Source organism: Xyrauchen texanus, chromosome 1 (genome assembly GCF_025860055.1).
Source record: "Xyrauchen texanus isolate HMW12.3.18 chromosome 1, RBS_HiC_50CHRs, whole genome shotgun sequence".
NCBI lineage: Eukaryota > Metazoa > Chordata > Actinopteri > Cypriniformes > Catostomidae > Xyrauchen > Xyrauchen texanus.
In genome coordinates, this window is record NC_068276.1 from 26,635,900 (window position 1) to 26,656,344 (window position 20,445).

The 20,445-nt window shown below is 38.8% G+C and overlaps 1 protein-coding gene across 1 annotated transcript in view; it reads right to left on the reverse strand.

Moving 5' to 3' along the window:
- Positions 1–5,923: 5,923 nt before the first annotated feature.
- Positions 5,924–20,445, reverse strand: part of LOC127636787 (intermembrane lipid transfer protein VPS13C-like) — a 71,083-nt gene continuing 56,561 nt past the window's right edge. Inside the window, exons 73-84 of the mRNA XM_052117560.1 lie at positions 20,288–20,421; positions 20,097–20,178; positions 19,822–19,935; positions 19,371–19,446; positions 19,108–19,271; positions 17,199–17,244; positions 16,864–16,987; positions 13,664–13,778; positions 12,121–12,212; positions 11,868–11,991; positions 11,607–11,690; positions 5,924–11,262 (exon numbers count right to left, since the gene is read on the reverse strand). Of these exons, the coding sequence (XP_051973520.1) occupies positions 11,164–11,262; positions 11,607–11,690; positions 11,868–11,991; positions 12,121–12,212; positions 13,664–13,778; positions 16,864–16,987; positions 17,199–17,244; positions 19,108–19,271; positions 19,371–19,446; positions 19,822–19,935; positions 20,097–20,178; positions 20,288–20,421 (1,254 nt within the window). The 3' untranslated portion in view covers positions 5,924–11,163. The remainder of the gene's footprint in view (positions 11,263–11,606; positions 11,691–11,867; positions 11,992–12,120; positions 12,213–13,663; positions 13,779–16,863; positions 16,988–17,198; positions 17,245–19,107; positions 19,272–19,370; positions 19,447–19,821; positions 19,936–20,096; positions 20,179–20,287; positions 20,422–20,445) is intronic.

The following is a 20,445-nucleotide window of genomic DNA, read 5'->3' on the forward strand; positions in this document are numbered from 1 at the left end:
AGGATTCTGTGTAAGGCCCGGTTCAGAACTCGTAAGTCTAAGATTGGCCGCAACCCACCGCCTTTTTTCGGTAAAATGAAGTAGGGCTGTAGAACCTGCTCTTCATTTCAGCTGGAGGGACAGGCTCTATCGCACACTTCTGTAGAAGGGTGGCAATTTCCACACTCAAGGTGGCGGCGTTCTCATCCTTCACTGTGGTGAAGTGGATGCCGGCAAACCTGGGCGGGTGCCTGGAAAACTGAATCGCGAAGCTGAGTCGGACAGTCCGGGTAAGCCATCGCGACAAGTTGGAAAGCGTGAGCCACGCGTCCAAGACATTGACGGGGATTGAGCCCTGTGGCGGTGCTGAGTCGAGAGACATCAAAGCACTCACCTGACTCCTGATACTCACCGGTGGAACAGTCGAGGAGGGTGGAGGAGGTGTTTCGTCCTTGCGGTCTGTCAAAAATGTCCGGGTTTGAGTATGTTTGTGCCACAGCTTGGTGCGCAGGGGCAGGGAAACTGCCACCGGGGTGCTGGACCTGCCAAAGAGAGATAGAAGATGGTGGTCGGGGTGATGGCTGTACACACTGGTTATGTTACCCAGGGACTGAGGAAACGGTTCCTTGGGTACCGCAGCTACTTGAGCGTGCGGTGAAATTAAATGAGAACGGAACAAAAGATTCTCCTAGCGGCCCTTCACCAGGGGATGGAGTGGTCTGTTCAGCAGCTCCAGAATAGTGGGTCTCGTGGTCTCTGGGTCGCCCCAGACAGGTTGTGTCTGCTTCCTGTGGGGGTCTCGACACCGGGGTGGGGCCGCTGGGGTGGGCCGAGGCGGAGCAGGGAGACGACCTTGGCGATGAGTAGACAGAGTGCAGGGTCTTGAACCATGCCGCTTTCTGAGCAGGAAGGTCTCCGTCTGCTGCTTCACTGTCGAGAACTGCTGGGCATAGTCCTTGACAGTGTCGCCGAATAGGCCAGCCTGGGAGATGGGGGCGTTCAAGAGGCATGTCTTGTCGGCCTCGCACATCTCGACCAGTTTAAGCCATAGGTGGCGCTCATGGGTCAACAGAGTGGACATCGTCTGCCCGAGAGACCGCGCCGTTACCTTTGTTGTCCGGAGGGCATGGTCGGTCACCGAGAGCAGCTTCTGCATCAATCCCGGAGCGGAACTACCCTCGTGCAGTTCTTTCAGCACCTTGACTTGGTGGACTTGCAGGAGAGCCATGGCCTGCAGGGTGGAGACGGCTTGTCTGGCTGCGCCGTAGGCTCTAGCGAGAGATCGGGACTGGGCAGTGAAAGGAGCCTCCCACGAACTCGTCAGCTCCTTGTGCACTTCCGGGAAGTAAGGCACTGGGGCAGGGTGTGGCTGTGAGCGGCGCCGTGAGCCCAGATACCAATCGTCGAGCCGCGAGGGTTCAGGGGAGAAAAAGACATTCCGGTGGGTGCCACTCTTTTAGAATATACTTTTTTGTGAGGGAAAATGCCCTTTTAGAATATACTCTTTTAGGATCTGCTGTGCACCCGTGCAGAGAGGGGAGAAAGCCCCTGTAATGCACCATAAGGATCCAGTAGAGGTGAATGGAAGACGTGGGAATTCAGCTTGCCTATTTCTCAATTAAATAGTGACCGCTCGGCTCTGAGGAGAAAATCTGAATGAGCGGTATGCACACTAGGGTTGTGCCGATGGACGATATCATCATCCATCGTGATGGCTGACCAACATCACGATGTAGAGCCACCATCGTGATGCCACGCCCCCTTTTGCGAGTCTTGCTAGTGTGACTCACTAATCCTAGTCTCTTCTATAGTTAACCTAAAAACTTTGCAGGGATTGCTCTGTAAATTAAATTGAGAATATAACTAATGCATATATGCTATTTTAAATACTGTAGTATATGCCAGAGACGTGACGTGTTAGTCTGTGAAAATACCGTGTCAGGCAGGCTACACAAATATTGATCTTGACATTGTTAGCTTCTTGTCTTTTTTTACATGTCTTACACTGTACATTTAGATTAAAATATTTTATGTTGTAGGCTACATGAAAATAGCCTTTATTAATTAATTATTAGTAGTTGTAGTGTCTTAGATCTTGCTCATTGTCACATAGCTCTTGTATACACTGAAGCGGCAGTTTAAGATAAACCCAGACCAGCGTACATCAAATAACTTTTGTCTGGTTAATACTTTTAAAGAAAAATTTCCTTGGCCATAAATCCATAATGTCAAATCAAATGAAAGAAACAAGGTGAATATGAATAACACACATTTATTAAAACATAAAAGAACAACAAATAAAGAACAAGAAAACGGAACAACACTCAGACCGAAACTCGGCATTAACATTTCACTTATAATTAGCAGCACAATTAACTTCAGCACAGGCTACAAAATAAATTATGTTATTGAAATATTGTAAAGTGGTCATATGAACTACACAAATGAACGTTTAAAAAATGATATGCAAAATCGAATAGCTCCGCAACGGATGGCGAAAAACGCGTAAAGAAGTGTAATATCTTTCACCATAGACCATGTTTAAATTTCGATGTTTCTGGCCAGAAATACCAACATATTCACTTTATCTGGTTTTAATAAGCTGCGGATTGGAGTAACTACACTACCCGCTGTGCTGAAGACCCGCTCTGATGGAGTACTGGTAGCACATATGCACAGATATTTCCGTGCTAATCTTGCCATGAACGGAAACCTTTTGTCGTTCGTTTTCCACCTAGTCAGCGGGTCCTCTTCCCCATCAATGGCCATTTCCTGCAGGTACATGGTCATTTCTGCCTCGACCTTTTGCTCATCAGTGAGTAAATAACGATATTATAGTTTTTTAAGTGGAAAATAGTATTTATGTAAAGAGATATATTAAAATAAAAAGTGCACAACTCTTCTTAAGTGAAAGCTAAAAAAAAAAATGCTTCACGTGGGCCCAGGAATACTTCCAGAAACCACCGTCGGTAAACACAATCCGCCATGCCATCTGCAGATGCCAATTAAAGCTCTATCATGCTAAAAGGAAGCCATATTTGAACATGGTCCAGAAGCGCCATAGTGTCCTGTGGGCCAAGGCTCATTTAAAATGGCCTATTTAAAAGTGGAAAAGTGTTCTATGGTCCAACAAGTCCAAATGTTACATTCTTGTTGGAAATCACGAACGCCGTGTCCTCCGGGCAAAAGAGGAGGGAGACCTTCCATCGTGTTATCAGCGTTCAGTTCAAAAGCCAGCATCTCTGATGGTATGGGGGTGCATAAGTGCATGCGGTACGGGCAGCTTGCATGTTTTGGAAGGCACTATGAATGCTGAAAGGTATATGGTTATAGAGCAACATATGCTCCCCTCCAGATGATGTCTATTTCTGGGAAGGCCTTGTGTATTTCAGCAGGACAATGCAAAACCACATACTGCAGCTATTACAACAGCATGGCTTCATCGTAGAAGAGTCCGGGTGCTGAATTGGCCTGCCTGCAGTCCAGATCTTTCACCTATAGAGAACATTTGGCGCATCATTAAACAAAAAATACTTCAAAGACGACCACGAACTCTTCAGCAGCTGAAAACCTATATGAGGCAAGAATGGGACCAAATTCCAACACCAAAACTCCAGACACTCATAACCTCGATGCCCAGACGTCTTCAAAGTGTTTTGAAAAGAAGAGGAGATGTTACACCATGGTAAACATGCCCCCATCCCAACTATTTTGAGACCCGTAGCAGGAATCAAATTTGAAACGAGCTCATTTTTTGCTTCACATTGTTAAATTTCTCAGTTTAAACATTTGTTCTGTTATCTATGATCTATTGTGAATAAAATATTGGCCCATGTGATTTGAAAATCTTTTAGTTTTCATTTTATTCAAATGTAAAAAACGTCCTAACTTTTCCGAAAATTTGGGTTGTATAATCCATGGATAAATATCTTTTGTATTGAGAACTGCATACAGTATATTAAGTGTGTACTTAAACTTGGAGGATGGTGCCTGTTGGCTCTTCTGCTACATTTACACTGAGATCTTCATGGTTGCTGTGGCTACCTAAACTGTCCAATCGCAGAGCAGCTTCTAATAGCCAATCCAGACGTAGGAGGTGGGACTTGTCGGAATATGGTTGGAAAAGAAAACAAGCAGTCTAAAGTTTCCAGTGCATGCAGAGGACATACAAGGAGAGAAAACGAGTGAGATCTTGGATACACAAAACATTTATTAATCTTTCCAAGAATTACTTGCATTACTTTTCAAAACATTAATTTTTCTTTTTTTTTCCAAGCTCATACAAAATAACATTTTGTGTGCTCAAAATAGAATCTTGCACACATGTGCTTGACCCAAACCCAATTTTGGCCATTTTGGTGTTAGTAACAATGTGGAGCTGTCTAAATGTCAGTGTATTGTGCTCAGAGTTGTTACACTCTTAGCACGAAGATTGATTTTGCTCAATTGGAAACAACAAAATCCACCTCAATATTCTGTCCTGATTAGAGATGTTATGCACCACCTTCAACTCGAAAAGATTAGATTTTCTTTTAAAAAAGAAGACCGATCATTTTCATACAGTATGGAAACCTTTTATTAATTATTTTAAAAAGACAGCAATAATTGAACCCCATTTTCTTTACTATTCTGCACTCAAAATATCATTTTGTGTACGCAAAACAATTTTGTGTGTGCAAAATTACTTTTTTTGCTATCCAAATATTAGATTGTGCACACAGAATTTTGGCACATTTTATAACTCCATAAAATATTACATTGTAAGAAAGCCCGAGAAGAAAAGCCTGCCGTGTGTTGTTTATTTTGACCAATAGAGGGGGCTGCTCGCTATAGCAGCTTCAATCCATTCTTCTTCCTTTACTGATTACTTGGTCGGGCCAGCTTTGCCATTAAGAACTGTACCAGGCAATTTAAGAGAATTATCATCATTGCTATAAGCTTCAAATTAAGACACATACTAGCTGGTTATGTTGGAAAGTTATATAGTTATATATTTTAAACAGGTTCTGAATTTGGAGTGTATTGCAAATTACAAAAAGTTCCTGAAAGAATGCCCTTCATAATGTGGGAATTCCTGCACAAACTATAACATGCTGGTGAAAAGTACTCAAATAAAATCAATAATTTTATCTTTAATCAGTGTGTTGTGTATATCAGTGCTATCGGCCCACCATCCCCTCTTCCTCCATCCTGCACTGGTAATATTTGCACACTAAAGGAATCACCTACTCACATATTTACTCATTTGTTGTATTAACATATACCCAAAATACATTTTAAATAAGAATATGACATTAATAACATGGAAAAAATAAATACAAATGTATAATAAAATATCTGCCAAGAAATGTACAGTAATTCAGTACATTACAGCATAGATTTGAGTAAAAAGGAGCAGCATAATCCATAAGACTTGATCAAAATAAAAAAGGTAGTAATTAAGAAAAACAGTTAATATAAGGTAATATAGTATTATGATAATTATTATACAATATTGAATATCTTTGTGTCATATGATAAAATATGTTTTAGATGCTAAATGTTTACATTCTTCACCGTATTCCATGAAATGATGAAGATGGTCATAGGGCAGGACCCCTGAGCCGTAGAGCCAGCTGCAATAGTTCCTCATTGTTTATACATGTTTGTTTAGTTCACTTTTATGCCACAATGCCATCTGTACCACATAGAAAAGAATGAACTCATTGAAGATGAAACAGAACAGCACTAAAAATGAACAACTTTACCTCCATGTTTGAATTTCATTGATTCAAACATATTTATTCATCATTTATTGATTTCAATAAAGCATGATATGCCACACTGTAAAACATTATTTCCATGATTTATTAACTTTATATTATTTGCCAGATCAACTTAGATTTACTAATTTCTTCAGATAGCATAATAATCTGTGTTTTTGAGTAAACTAATGGCACAAAGGCAATGCACTGATATCATAAAAAAATACAAATAAAATAGTTAATGCAACTAATTTGCCACCTAGTTTACAAGACCTTTTTATTCAAATTATCATTCATTTATTTTATTATCAAATTTTTATTTAAATGAAATCTAAATTGTAAGGCAACCAGGTTACTTACCTTTTTAAGTTTAAGCAAAATAATTTCTTACAGTGCATAGTTAAGCACATTATCACATTCACCAAGGTCAATACATCAAATCCAATTTGTCCCCTTTTTAATAAGTAACATGAAATTTCAATGACCTATCGAACACTGAACTTGAAATTTCCCTATTTTGCATTTCAGAAATCTGGTCACTTTACCCAAGCATGCATGCATTCACCCACACACTAGTGACATTTTAACATAAGGTTTTGCATGGCTGAACTGCATAAATTGCCGTGATAAACTCGATGTTTCTTTTTGTACTTTTGCTGCTTCATTCTCTGGTTATTGTTATTTTTAACATTTACAAAACAATGCAATCCTTGAGTACAATACAGTTAATCTTCAATGTAATATAATGCAATACTGTCAGTTTTCACATACAGAGCAGTGGTTCTCAATCATGGGGCCTCATCAAACTTCCAAGGGATTTATGACTTAAAATTGACGACTTAACACAGTAAACCCTAAAATGAAGATCCAAACTTCTAAAACTTTATTGCTCAAATAATACACAAGTTTTAACAGAAGAATTAATGTAAGTGGTTTTATAAAATTATATGTTTTGATTAAACCACATGATTAAAACAAGTTTTCTTAAATTTAATTCCCCATGTAATCTCAACCTAAATACTTCAAGTAGAGGGAACCTAATTGAATTAAGTAAACCCAGCTAAATTGGACATGTTACATTAACTCAAATGAGTCTCTTTCCATGATTAACTAGATAGTTTAGTGAATACTAGCATGCTAAATGCATGCTAATGGGAAACACCTTTGCTGTGATTAGCATAGCAATAGCTGAATGAGTAAAGTAATTTAGAGCATTTTCACCATGTTCCTGCCCTCAAACTAAGCTCAGGCTAAAAAGTGTCCCCCTTTACATTTATCTTGCATAAATACACATTAACACCTAATTTATCTCATGTGCCATGCAAAGCATGCTGGGAACTAGAAATCTCCTGACCAAATTCTCTTAACCAAACAAAAAATACTAATGTTGTCCCGATAATGAAACAACTTTATCAACTTAAATATACACTGATGAGCCTAAACATTATGACCACTCACAGGTGAATTGAATTACATTGATCATCTCCTAACAAGGCCACATGTCAGTGTGTAGATAAGATTGTAAGCAAACAATCATGTTGGAGGCAGGGGAAATGGGCAGGAGTAAAGGCCTGAGCAAAGGGCCAACTTCTTATGGCCAGATGACTGGGTCAGAGCATCTCTGAAGTCTTGCGGGGTCCTCCCGGTCAGCAGTGGTGAGTACCTACAGACAGTAGTCCGAGGAGAGACAAATCACAAACCTGCAACAGGTTGTTGGGTGCCCAATGCTCATCGATGCATGAGGGCAACAAAGGCTATCCCGTCTGGTCCAAACTGAAAATTTTAAATGATGTTATGCACACAGTGCATTTAACATTTACTGTAAATGATGTTAAACACAGTGCATAACCCTGCTGCATATGGGTGCTGCGTAGCAGTCAGAATTACGACCCCTGTCCTTCGTTGAAAGCGCTTACAATTGGCACACGAGCGTCAGAATTGGACCTTGGAGCAGTGGTAGAAGGCCGCCTGTTCCGATGAATCCCGTTTTGTTTTACATCATGGAGATGGCTGTGTATGTGTGCGCCATTTACCTGGGGAAGTGATGGCATCAGAATGCACTGTGGGAAGACGTCAAGCCGGTGGAAGGAAGTGTGATGCTCTGTGCAATGTTCTGCTGGGAAACCCTGAGTCCGGCCATTCATTCCACATTCATCTGTACCTAAACATCGTTGCAGACCAGGTACACCCCTTCATGGAAATGGTATTCCCTGATGGTAGTGGCCTCTTTCAGCAGGATATTGCACCATGCCACACTGCACACATTGTTCAGGAATGGTTTTATGAACATGATGAAGGGTTCAAGGTGTTACCCTTGCCTTTAAATTCCCCAGATATCAATCCGATTGAGCATCTGTGGGAAGTGCTGGGCCAGCAAGTCCGATTCATGGTGGCTCCACCTCGCAACTTACAGGACTTGAAGGATCTGCTGCTAATGTCTTGGTGCAAGATAACACAGGACACCTTCAGGGGTCTTGTAGAGTCCATGCGTTGGCCAGTTGGTGCTGTTTTGATGGCACGCAGAGGACCAATAGCATATTATGGCACTTTTCCACTGCACGTTACGGTTCGACTCAACTCTGTTCATTTTACTTTTCTGAGTTTGCTTTCCACTGTAGTTAAGTGCCGCCTCAACATGGGTGGGATTATAGGCTGATCGTCATAGTTGCGCCGCCTCTACTGCTGTGACATCATCTTAAACGTGACACAAACATTACTGACCATAAACAATAACACGACTGCTAGCTGTTAGCTAATAACTCATTGTGCTGCATAAAGCAGTTGTTGCATGGTGATTTTACACAAGTGTAACAATTGGCCTGGTTGTTTTAGAAGCTTTCCAGTAGATGGTCAACTAAATAAAGTGAAGCTTTCAAGCAGAATATAGAGTTAACATAACAAAACATATCATCCTCCATCGTGAAATCCAGGGCACTCTCCCTCCCATTGCTCGCCGATCTATTGCCATAGATCGCATCCATTTGGTCGAACCACTCTGGCTGTTGTGGTCCTTGATGGTTCTGATGTTTTTTTTTTATTTTCCCTACACTGTTGGTAGGTCTGGTGGTAGCCATGTGTGGCCAACAGCTGAGACACTTCCTGAAAGACTTTCATTTCGTGTAATTTTCCCGTCACTAATGAGAAGAACGTCTGCACCTCGTTTATTGACCACAGCATGATTTTGCACACAGCCGTTTCATTTTACAATTCAAAAGTTGCGTGAACAAATTATACTGCTATCTCGGTTGCTAACTTTAAAACTAGCGGGTTGATGTCCCGTCGCAAATCCAGTGACACTGGTAGTGATGATTCTCTCAGACAAATCAGTGATCTGCAGGGTTTTGAAGTCACATTTAGTATCATCTTGGCTCACCTGGAACTTTGACTGCTCCAAGGTGGTACTAAAAAAAGTACCAGGTACTATCCACAGTGGAAACCCCCCAAAAAGCGAGTCTAGTTGTTTCGAGCCGAGCCGTACCGTGCAGTGGAAAAGACCCATTAGGCCGGTGGTCATAATGTTTTGGCTCATCAGTGTAAGTCCACTTGTTAAAATTTTTTTTTGTAATATGAACAAGGAAGGATTAAGTCAAATGATTTTGGTGAAAAAAAAAAAAAAAAAAAATCACATTTTTACCTTAAACCCTCCAAAAATGGGCCCCATTCATTTCCATTGTATGTGTGCACACTGTATCCTTGCTTTATTGCCTTTTTTTTTTTTTTTAGAAATGGAAGGGACAAAATAAATTTTTGTAGTAATCAACATAATGAGCTTAACTTGTATTGAACTTGGAATATTGCATGAGACTGATGCTTTATCAAACATTACATAATCTTATTGTGCTGCCTGTATATTAGCAAGCTCACCTAAACCTTAGGAAAGTTTTGAAGTGCGAAAGGACGTAATCACATTTAAAGGACACACCATCACAAAGGACCTTTTATCAAGAGTAGTGGATTTTAAACCTGGTCCTGGGAACCCAGAGCCCAGCAAATGCTGGCTGTCTTCCTAATTCACGGTATCATACCAAATTCCAATCATCAGTTTATTAGCAGAGTGCTCCATGAACTCATCTAGGTGTGAATCTAGTATCCAAAATCTGCAGTGCTATGGGTTACCAGGACAAGATTAGATCTACTGTCTAATGATATCGGGCAATTGTTTAGCAAAGGCTGAAATCTCTGTGACTACATAGAAGTATAGTTTTTGGTAATGCAAATCAGTCAAATACTTTCTGCCATAGGGGTGCAAGAACAAAGACATCATCATTTAATAGGACACTTGAATACACAATTTCTTTTCCCTTTGTTGGAAAGCATTGCCTGAGTCTGTATAAAGCTGCAAGACTGGCGTAATTAATACATTTTTTGCATCTTCAGCTGTGTATCAATTATACATTTATTACAGTCTACACAGTGGCACTGGCCTGTGGGTGTGTGTCTGGTCTACTGATGCATAGGAAATAGGACATGGAAAGACCCACAGTGAAGGGCATGGGATAACCAACTTCTCCTTTCCTGCCCACACCAGGCCAAGAAGGTCATCTGCACCCACATTCAGGAAGCAGTTACTTAGCAACATACTGTAGATGGAATCCATTGCCAGGTGCTCCCAAATAATGCACTACATTCAGTTTACATCATTCAGGAAAAAGTGTGGAACAGATTGTAGTGACATTATGTAGGAAGAACTTGCAGTACATCTTACCTTGCCATAAAGACACAAACACAAACCCTTTATTTCTGTCTTGGTTACTTTCAAACATACAAGTAAGAGGTTGAGTTAATCTCTTATCATAGACTCCACCTTAAGCGTAAGATGTGGCCTGCCATTTGAACAGGCTCTGGAACAGATTCTCTGGACTCACACATACAGCACTTTCACTTTATCCTCATAATACAACATGTTTCTCTAGTAAATTGCTTATTGTTCAAGGGAGGTTAAATAAAATGAGGTGAGTGGAGAGCACAAATATCACCCATAACAATTTTTATGTCTCATGTGTGTGTTTTATGTCATTATTGTGTAAATGTATGTAACACCCGAGGATTTAGTGTTCTGGCAAGATGATACTGAAAAGTGAATGAGGGTGCCAGCTTTTCCCTTGAGAAATTAAGTGAGCTGGACTAGCATAACATTGTGCATTTCAGTTGTACATTAAAGAGTAGTACTAGTTATTACAAGTATTCCATTAACAAAATAATTTAAATTGTTCTCTCCCATCATCTTTCAACCCCCCAGACCCCAAACAAAATAACACAACTTAAGGCAAAGTGTTTACATTCAGTGATAATCCAAAAATGCAGTGATACATTCAAAACTTCAGTGAGTTTCAATAATACATTTGCCAAAAAATATTTTTAAACACAAAGACTGTAAATCTAAAAGAATTTGGACACCTATTTTAGGCAGCAGTATGTTTACGTCGATGAATTGACAGATTCAGGTGTTACCCCCCTTGAAGAAGCGTTGCGATTTCTGCCGTGCCATCTGATATTGCTGACGTGCAGACTTGGCATTCTCGATACCCTCTCGCAGTTTCTGTGGAGTGTGAGGCAAAAGAGGTCAAAGAGGTGACAGAATGTTCATGACATTCAATTAAATCCAGTCATTTTGATTGTTATGTCGTCTCCCTCGAAATGAAAAGTCATATGTGCAAGCAAGAGATTAATCTAGAGCAACCTGTGAAACTAGCTGTAATCACAATTTGGCATCATTGAAATTGCAACGTAAACATTAAATGCCCAGTGTACTCCCAAAACAATGGGCATTTTGTTTTTAATTACATTTACAAATCACATTACAAGCTACATAGCATTTGTAAACACCAGTTCTAATATACAATCCAGTCTTTAAAAAAGTGACATTTCCTATGATGAGTTTACCTCTGCCGTCTGTGCATGTTTCAAGTGTATCACTCTCACAAGCTCCTGACCATCCTTTCTAATTTTGTTCAGTTTGTTCTGTTCCTGCACCAACACCCACATATGTGACAAGCAATGCTCATTAGTTCATTGTATATGCCACAGTATCAATTATGCATTACAGTGCTATTACAAAGCTTCAGCCTACAGAAAATACAAACTTCAGTGTGCTAAATCAATGTAATAGTGTACCCACTAATGCTAAAAGTAGAATTAATGTACCCGGTAATATATCTTCAAATCTCCTTGCTCTGCACATGGAGGCCTTTGGAAATTCTCAAACTGACATTCCCATTCTTTATTGAAATGTCCAATCAAATCGATCTCCTTAACACACATCACTCGCCTGCATGAAAAACAAATCAACACATGCACACACACACACTGAGCAAATGGAAACACTGGAGCACATTTGGCAATCATATGAAAAAAGGTTCAGGAAATCACTTTTTCTGATGAATACTTGTTGGAATACCTGTTAGTGATAATGATATTTGTTTTTCTGTGCCCAGGGTACTCGTAGTGTTCTCTGAAGAGCTCGCCATCCAACTGTTTAATCGCAGACCTCTGAAAAACATACACACTCAGTGCAACCATCACACAGACACACTGCTGTGGTGTCTGTGCCCAAATGCTCTTTCAGAAATCGTAAAAAAAAAAAAAAAAAGAATTATTTTCAAATTAACAAACAGCAATTATATAAAACTGATCATGATCAGAGAGGTGTATTAGTTTATTCCAGGACCCAAGCAAGCTTTTAATTACATTTACAACACAGATAAACAACAGTAAAACAAACGATTTACATGACATGTATAAATCACTCTGTGTTATATCATTTATAGAGTATAAAGCAAATAGGAAAATACATCAGCCATTAATTTTAACATGCTCTGTAAAATGCCCATCAGTATAAATAAGTTTGATTATATTAATCCTTTACTGTATTCACAATGATTAAGCATAAACATTATATAAAATAATGAATGAAATAGTTATATTTCTTATAGAGTGTTACATTATGACTTAAGATGCATGAACATGTATTTACAGACATAAAGTCAAAGAAATTAAACTCATGTTTAGAAAAATAGACACACTTTGCCAGTTCCACATCCTACTTCTAACAAATCGAATTGTTCTTGAAATATTACTATTACTATAATTAAAATATGTTATAGTTTGCTTTCATGTGACTCTTGCTTCTTAAAACTACCTTGTTTTCCTAAAATTGAAATAATATATTTATAAAGAAAATTTTGACTAATGAGGTTGCAATTTGATATATTTGGTATGAACTGGTAAAAATAAAGGATATACTGATATAAAACTGATATAATAAAAATGTCTGAGGTATTAGTTTTGGCAAAATTAATAGACACAAATAAAAATGTTTTCTAGACAAGAAAATAGCAAAGTTGAAAGGTGTGCAAGACAAAAAAAACTTCAGATGCAGACTTAGGTTATAGTATCATTTCCTAAACACAACATGTTACATTCTATTCTGGTTAGACCAGATCTACTGTAGCATTAAACATCCAGTTTGGTTCATTTATTTGCTATAATATCACTGTGTTCTCAATCATCTTAAATAAAATAGATAAATGAAATAGTATTCCCATTCCACCTCCCACCCACATTTTATGCTTCCTCAGGCTGCATTTGGTAAAGGACAGAAAAGAGAGAAAAGTAGGACCAGGTTAAGAACATGAATTAATTTCTTTACAACAGGGTTGGGGTCAGTTCAACTTTTGAGTACGATGTACAGTAAAGGTTTAATGGAGGATACTACTGGAATTTTGAATATTGGATTTAAAATTTGATCAAATGAAATGGTGTAAATCCAGTTGAATTTGTAAAACTGACTCCAACCTGAAATCACAATAATTTGGTTATAGCTCCAACCACTTTCATTTGGTTGTTAGTTGTTGTTTAATTAAAACAGAGGGTTATGTTTATTAAAATCCTTGTCATCGGGGTCTAGTAGCCTGGTGAGTGGGGTTGACAGGTGACCTCACCTGAAAGAGGTCATAGCCCTCCGACTCTTCGTGGTCGTAGGGCCGTACGATGCCATCCTCTCGTATGAGACGAACTGGCCTTAACTTAGTCACTTCCTCGGTCGATTCTGCCACCCTGTAAATTAACAGTCAGCAACAACTTATTAAAGAACACATTAACTTACGGTATTCTCACACTGATGACATTCTGGGATCTAGTGGTTTTAAATTAAGTAAAATGCAAAAGGCAATGGGTGAGTCATTCTTCAGAACAAGTCATGAACTGAATCTACTCAAGGAAAGTTTATCTGAGCATGCCTGAACAGCCTTGAGCAAACGTAATGCATCTCAAGATTCATTTACACGCATAAACTTATCTATGGCTTACAACAAAGTATCTTTGTGCCATTGCGTGCAGTGTCAGATTCCTTAAGCCCTCGCTCACCTTTGGTTACTTCTACAGTGTGAGCATGGAAAAACAATGTGATTAGTTTATACAGACAGTGCTAATCAGGTCAGGTGTTCACACTGGAGTGCATAATGAATATATGGATGATTGTGCAGACCACTGGAGTGGGGTGGGGCTTGGGAGGGCTCAGAGGAGTGTAGTGGTATCACTATTCCAGCTTGTCATGAAATTAATTTGCATGAAAAAGCCAGGGGCGGGAAAACGTTAAAACACCACATACATAGTGGCCATCTTATCTTTCCAGGACAGAATTAATAGCATGGGTGGACAATGTGATTGGTTAGCCTGGTCACCAACTGCCATTGATATCATGATGCTTCTTTTGCCAATTGGATGGAGAGCGCCTTGACTACACCAGGCAGAGTCTCTGCAGTGCTATATTATAGAGTCCAATGCATCAGCGGTGCAGTGAGCTCGTGCAGTACACTTGGTCTGACAAGCAGAGCAGTCACAGAGAGAGAGAGAGAGAGCGTCATCAAAACCTCATATCCACCAGGATTATTATTAGTTACAGTATGATTTAAGGAAAAGATCTCTCAAATTCAAATTCAGCCCTGATTTACTCACCCTCATGCCATTCCTAACCTGTCTGACTTACTTTCAAGTGCTGAACACAAAAGATGTTAAAGGAATGTTCTGGGTTCAATACAAACCCCCCCAAGTGAGACACTTACAATGGGAGTGAAGGGGGCAAATATTTGAACGTAAAAAATTTTTTTAAACGTTTTTTTTTTTTAAAGTATAGCCACAAGACGTAAACAATATGCATGATTTTAGTGTGATTAAATCACTTACTAAACTTTTCGATGTAAAGATATAGCCAATTTTACAACTTCATTGCCCTGACGATATAATGTCAACAAACCCTAAAATTACTGTAACAATGACCATTTAAACAACTTAACAGCTCAAATAATACATGAGTTTTAACAGAATAAATAATGTAAGAGCTTATAAATTATAAACTTGAGATTTCTGCCTTTAAACCCTACAAAAATTGTCCACAATCACTTTTATTTGCGACATTCACTTCCATTGTAAGTGCTTCACTTTAACCTCAATTTCTGCTTTGTTTTTAAAGAAATGGAGGGACGAGTCAAAATTAATAAATTAAATTAAAATTATTTGTGGTAATCAACATTATGCCACAAATGCTGTCGATTGAGCTTACCTTGTATTGAACTCAGAACATTCCTTTAATATGAATATTGGGGGGGTCTTTCAATACAATGACAGTGGATCGAGCCTCACCTCGCTTTAACAGAATTGTCCTTATTGGGTGAAATATCCCTTTAATATTAAAGGATCACTTCCTTTAAAGGTTGTCCTAGACATAAGGCACACATTGTGCCAGTCTGAGCATGTGTGTATGCATGTGTTTGTGTATACTTCTATTCTTCTCTGCACAGTTTTATGCTCCTGTCTGTGCTGCTCTGCTCGTTAGACTGTGTGGAAATCAGAAGCAATGTTACAATGGTGGGAACATAGGCACAAGTTGATTAATCCAGTTATAAGGAATTCATAACTGTAGATTATGGCAGAATAATGCTCTGCACCACAGCTTTCATCCTCAACCTCCCATGATGCAATGCTTACCTTCAAACCATTCACACACACTGTAGATAAAATAATTCATTCATGCCACCAAATCATCTCTTTTTTTAAGACCCAAGAGTCTGAGAATCCCAAGCAAACACCAATGAATGAATGCAAAAGGATCATTCGCTGTCATCTATCTGGGGTAGACATGGCCCTCCCTCACACATACATTATATATACATACATATACACACACACACACACACACACACACACACTCTTCAGTCGTACAGTCATTCATACACAAATCTGGACACATACACACACGTGCATCCAAATACTCACTGAACAAAAATAACAAACACATCCAGGAATTAACTTATGAAAAACATGAAAGAAAGATTCACAAAATTAGTTGACACACAGGAAAACAAAAGCAACACTACGCAAGAAAAAAGTAAAATAAAAAAACATTAAGACAACAAAGACAAAAGAGACACAACCAAAGACAATGACACACACAGGTAAGCCTACAGTATATTAGAAAAAAGCCACATACTTAAGATCATTAAAGGAAAATTCTACTTGAATGTTAAATGCTCGTATTGTTTCGGAGAATTAGAGTCATAGTTTGACTCATGCCCTGTCAGTACCACAAAACAGAAATAATCACTCCATTTCTTCCTTCCCAAATACTGCTCTGATATCAAATAAAATAGAGCAGAGTAACATATAGTAATATCAGTGCTTACTAAGGCTGTAGACTTATTGTGTTATTTCAGAGCGATTAATTCTTGTCTGTCATAATAATGTAATGTCTATCTGTTATTATATGAATTACTATATTTATTTTATATATCTATTATATACAAGTTAATATGTATTAATCAAAATAATTATTTTGATTATTATACATTGAATTATCTTTCTTTGGGGCATTTCTCAAAAAATATGAATATATGTGATTTATTGCAATTAATACTTAATATTTAATTAATCATCATCTTTTGTAACTAATTTGATAACAAACTGTAATCAATTAACAGCCCTAGTGGTTACATAATAGAATACATTAATCCATTCTCACTGTCCAAGCAGGAGTTTTTTCTATTTACAGTAAGCTTAGTTTGTGTGTATGTGGGTGTGTGCGTGTGTGTGTTTGTGTGTGTGCATGTGCTCATACAACATTCAAGTTTGTAGCTTTGTGTCTCACCTCTGAATGCCCTGAAAAGTGCTGCTTGCCATGTCTATGATGCCCCCTGTAGGTCTGGCCACCACTCCAACTAGGCCTTTCCCAATGCCCTTGAAGAAGCCTGCAGCCCCCTCTTTCTTTGCCCCTAAACCAATGGCGGATTATTACATGTCTTAGTATACATTCATGTATAGAGTGCCAGCTGTAACAAGATGGCTTTGTATAATGTTGTTTGTTTAGTTTCAATGACCCATTAATAAACTGTTCTAACAAAAATATTGTTTGCTTTTGTTACACAAAAAAAAACAGTTCAGACTGATAAACGCGAGTGTTGCATTAGCAGTAAACAGTCATACCTTCCACCGGTTTGGTCACAATTCCTGTTACTCCACCAACCACTCCCTTAATGAAAAACAGACACATGAAGAGATTCAGTTCACTTCATACACAAAGAAACACCCTTATCTAAAGTGCAGAAAATAGAATAGGAGCAAAGCTTGCTTTGCTCCTATTCTATGCCATCGGAGAGTCGGATACTGAGTGAACTGTAGCCTACATTGGTTGTCTAAATCAAGGTAACTCATAGCAATTCCCACCTTTCCAGAGTTTAGTTCCAACCCTGCTCCAACACACCTGCCTGTACCTAATTTTCAAGTAAATGCAAAGACGTTCCCAGTACACAGTAAGCCAAAAGCAGTATGTATGTTATTTGAATTGAGTAGTATGTCATTTGAAATGAGTAGTATGTCTGAATCGTCAGTATTCATTATATAGTTGTCAAGAAATACCCGGATGACCAACTGTATCTTTAAATGTACGTCTAAAGTGCACATCCACTGGATTCATGGGAGCTGAAGAAATGTCTGATTCAAAATGCTGAATTACAATAAAATAGTCAGGCAGCTGTTTTAGACTGATACCCAAAAAGTTGTTTAAAGATATAGTTCATCCAAAAATGTGAATTTGGGAATAATTTACTCACCCTCAGGCCATCCAAGATGTATTTGAGTTTCTTTCTTCATCAAAACAGAATTTGAGATTTTTAGGATTTCATTACAGGCCTCCTCCAAACAATGCAAGTGAATGTCCTCCATTTTTTTTGATGGTCCAAAATGCATATTTGGGGTGGATCAAAATAATCCACATGACTCCAGTTGACAAATAAAGTTCTTCTGAACCCAAACGATTGATTATTTTTTAGAAACAAAACAATACTTATATACTTTTTAACTACAAATGTTCGCTTCTTTTCAGCTCTGTCATGCGTGCTCATGAGAGGGATGACGTAAGCTCGTTGGCAGGGTCACACGTCACATGGAGGAAGATGCAGGAAATGCGCCATTGTTTACAAGAGGAGCGCTGTACAAAAGTTTCATTTTCTTAACTATAGATTTGTATTTGTATAAGTGTATTGTTTGGTGTGTGTATCCTGGAATTGCCAAAAAAAAAAAAAAAAAAAAAGAATGATGTGGAAGTGAAAGTGGAAATTTATAGTAAATAAAGGACTTAAATATTGATCTGTTTCTCACCCACACCAATCATATCACTTCAGAAGACATGGATTTAACCACTGGAGTCTTTTGTACTACTTTTGTATTCTGTCTTTTTGTGCTTTTTGAGATTCTGGCCACCACTCACTTGCATTGAATGAACTAACACAGGGGTGTCCACACTTTTTTGTGTGATGATCTACTTTTAATTGACCAACTCAATAAGATCTACCAACTAAAAAAAACACAGTTTTGTTTAAAAAAAATGCTTGTTGGGACTACTGCATGTATCCCTACATGGAATTCATCTTCTAATTAATTAAAAAAAATATATAATAATGTTCAATGTTGATATCATTCAATTTTAACACTAAACCCAAAACACCTACAGCACAATGTAAAAAATAGCCAGAGCATTTACCTTATTCTGATGATTTGCACTGAATTGAATCAGACAGTTTTGTATAATCCAGGCATTAGGTGCTGGTAGCTAGTCTCAAAAACTGCTAGCTTCGCAATTTCGCGCTCTGTTCTCAGAAGCCCTTGGAAGGCTTGATCGACGTATTGGGCACCCCTGAACTAACAGATCTGAGATATTCTTCTAAAAATCTTCATTTGTGTTTTGCAGAAGAAAGAAATTCATACACATCTGGGATGGCATGAGGGTGAGTAAATGAGAAAGACAATTTTCATTTTTGGGTGTTTAGATAAAACAAAGCATGCATTTATTAGACAGAAATTGAGTCAGTGTTGTGTGGGAACTTGTGCTCAGTACCTTGAGGAAACCCTTGCCCCCTTTAGCTAGACTCTCTCCAAAATCTTTAGTGGGTCTGTTCATCTCCTCTCTCCTCTTCTGCTGATACTCTTTGTCCATGGTGATGGCAGCCAATCCTTTGCCTACAGAACCTGTTATGCGAGACACCATCCCAGCTGCGCCCCCTAGAAAGATAATGTACAAACAAGACAAAGTAATGCAGTAAGGAATCTGGTTGTGTGTTTAAGAGGGGCAGCGATAGCAGGACAAGCAGGCTGTCTTACCTACTGTGTGGCCCAGTAAACTACGTACACCAATAACAAATCCTTCGGCGAATTCCTCAGGTCCTTGAACAGCCCCCTATGCACACAAAAAGCACATGTGTTTCCAACACGGAGTAGATTACACTAAGAACAGTGCGACAGAAATCCACCAGGACTGGAGAATAATCAGCTTTGATATTGTCAGTCATTTATGAATGTTTTTGTGCACTGCAAAGCCGTACTGACTGTCTCTTCACCAGATGGCAGTAGTTTACATTTGAAAGACCTGTCTGATGACAGTAAAGCTGAAGGTTTTGTCTCAGTCCTGCTCTGGCACAATTGTTTCTTCCTTTGCAAGTTATCCAAGCTCCCTATACTCATGTCTAGCACTTAAAATATAACAGACTCACATTTGTGCTCAATTAAATGAGGAGGGCTGACTGATTGGATAAATGAATAGCATGTGTCAGACCTGGATGGGCTCATAAAAGAAAGCCTCCACTCCTTCTGATAAGCCGCGGATCAGCCCGAATGGATTTCCAAGAACATCCAGACCCAAAACCAGCACGTACATCTGGGTCAAGAACTATGAAGAAAAAAAAAACGAGACTGAACTTTTGAACTTCTCTCAGAAACAGTGATATCATGTGAAACAATTATGTGCTTTCGAGAGAGTATAGATGAGTATTAGGAGTATTTGATCATGTAATGAACTCCGATGTATGAGTGTGTATTTGGATCACCCACTTGTTCAGTGTAGTGTCTGATCACCGCCCACAACAGTTTCTCTCGCCGGTAGAACTGATATTTCACCTCAAAGTAAGCCAGTCTGGATAAAAAACAAGATAAAAGGATGTGAAACAAAGCCCATTATATTTTCAAACTTAAAAACAAAGCAAGTGAGACAGCTTTAGTGCAAGTGTGTGCGAAAGTCTTACTTGAAGATCAGATCGTCTACATCAGTGAGTGTTGCCCCGATGCTTTTCAGCAGGAGATTGACGGACTGGATTGCAACCATATCACCCTGCTCTGAATCATTTCCGCTAGAGCCCAGAGACAGACTCAGATGCAGCTATACAAAACACAAACATAGTTC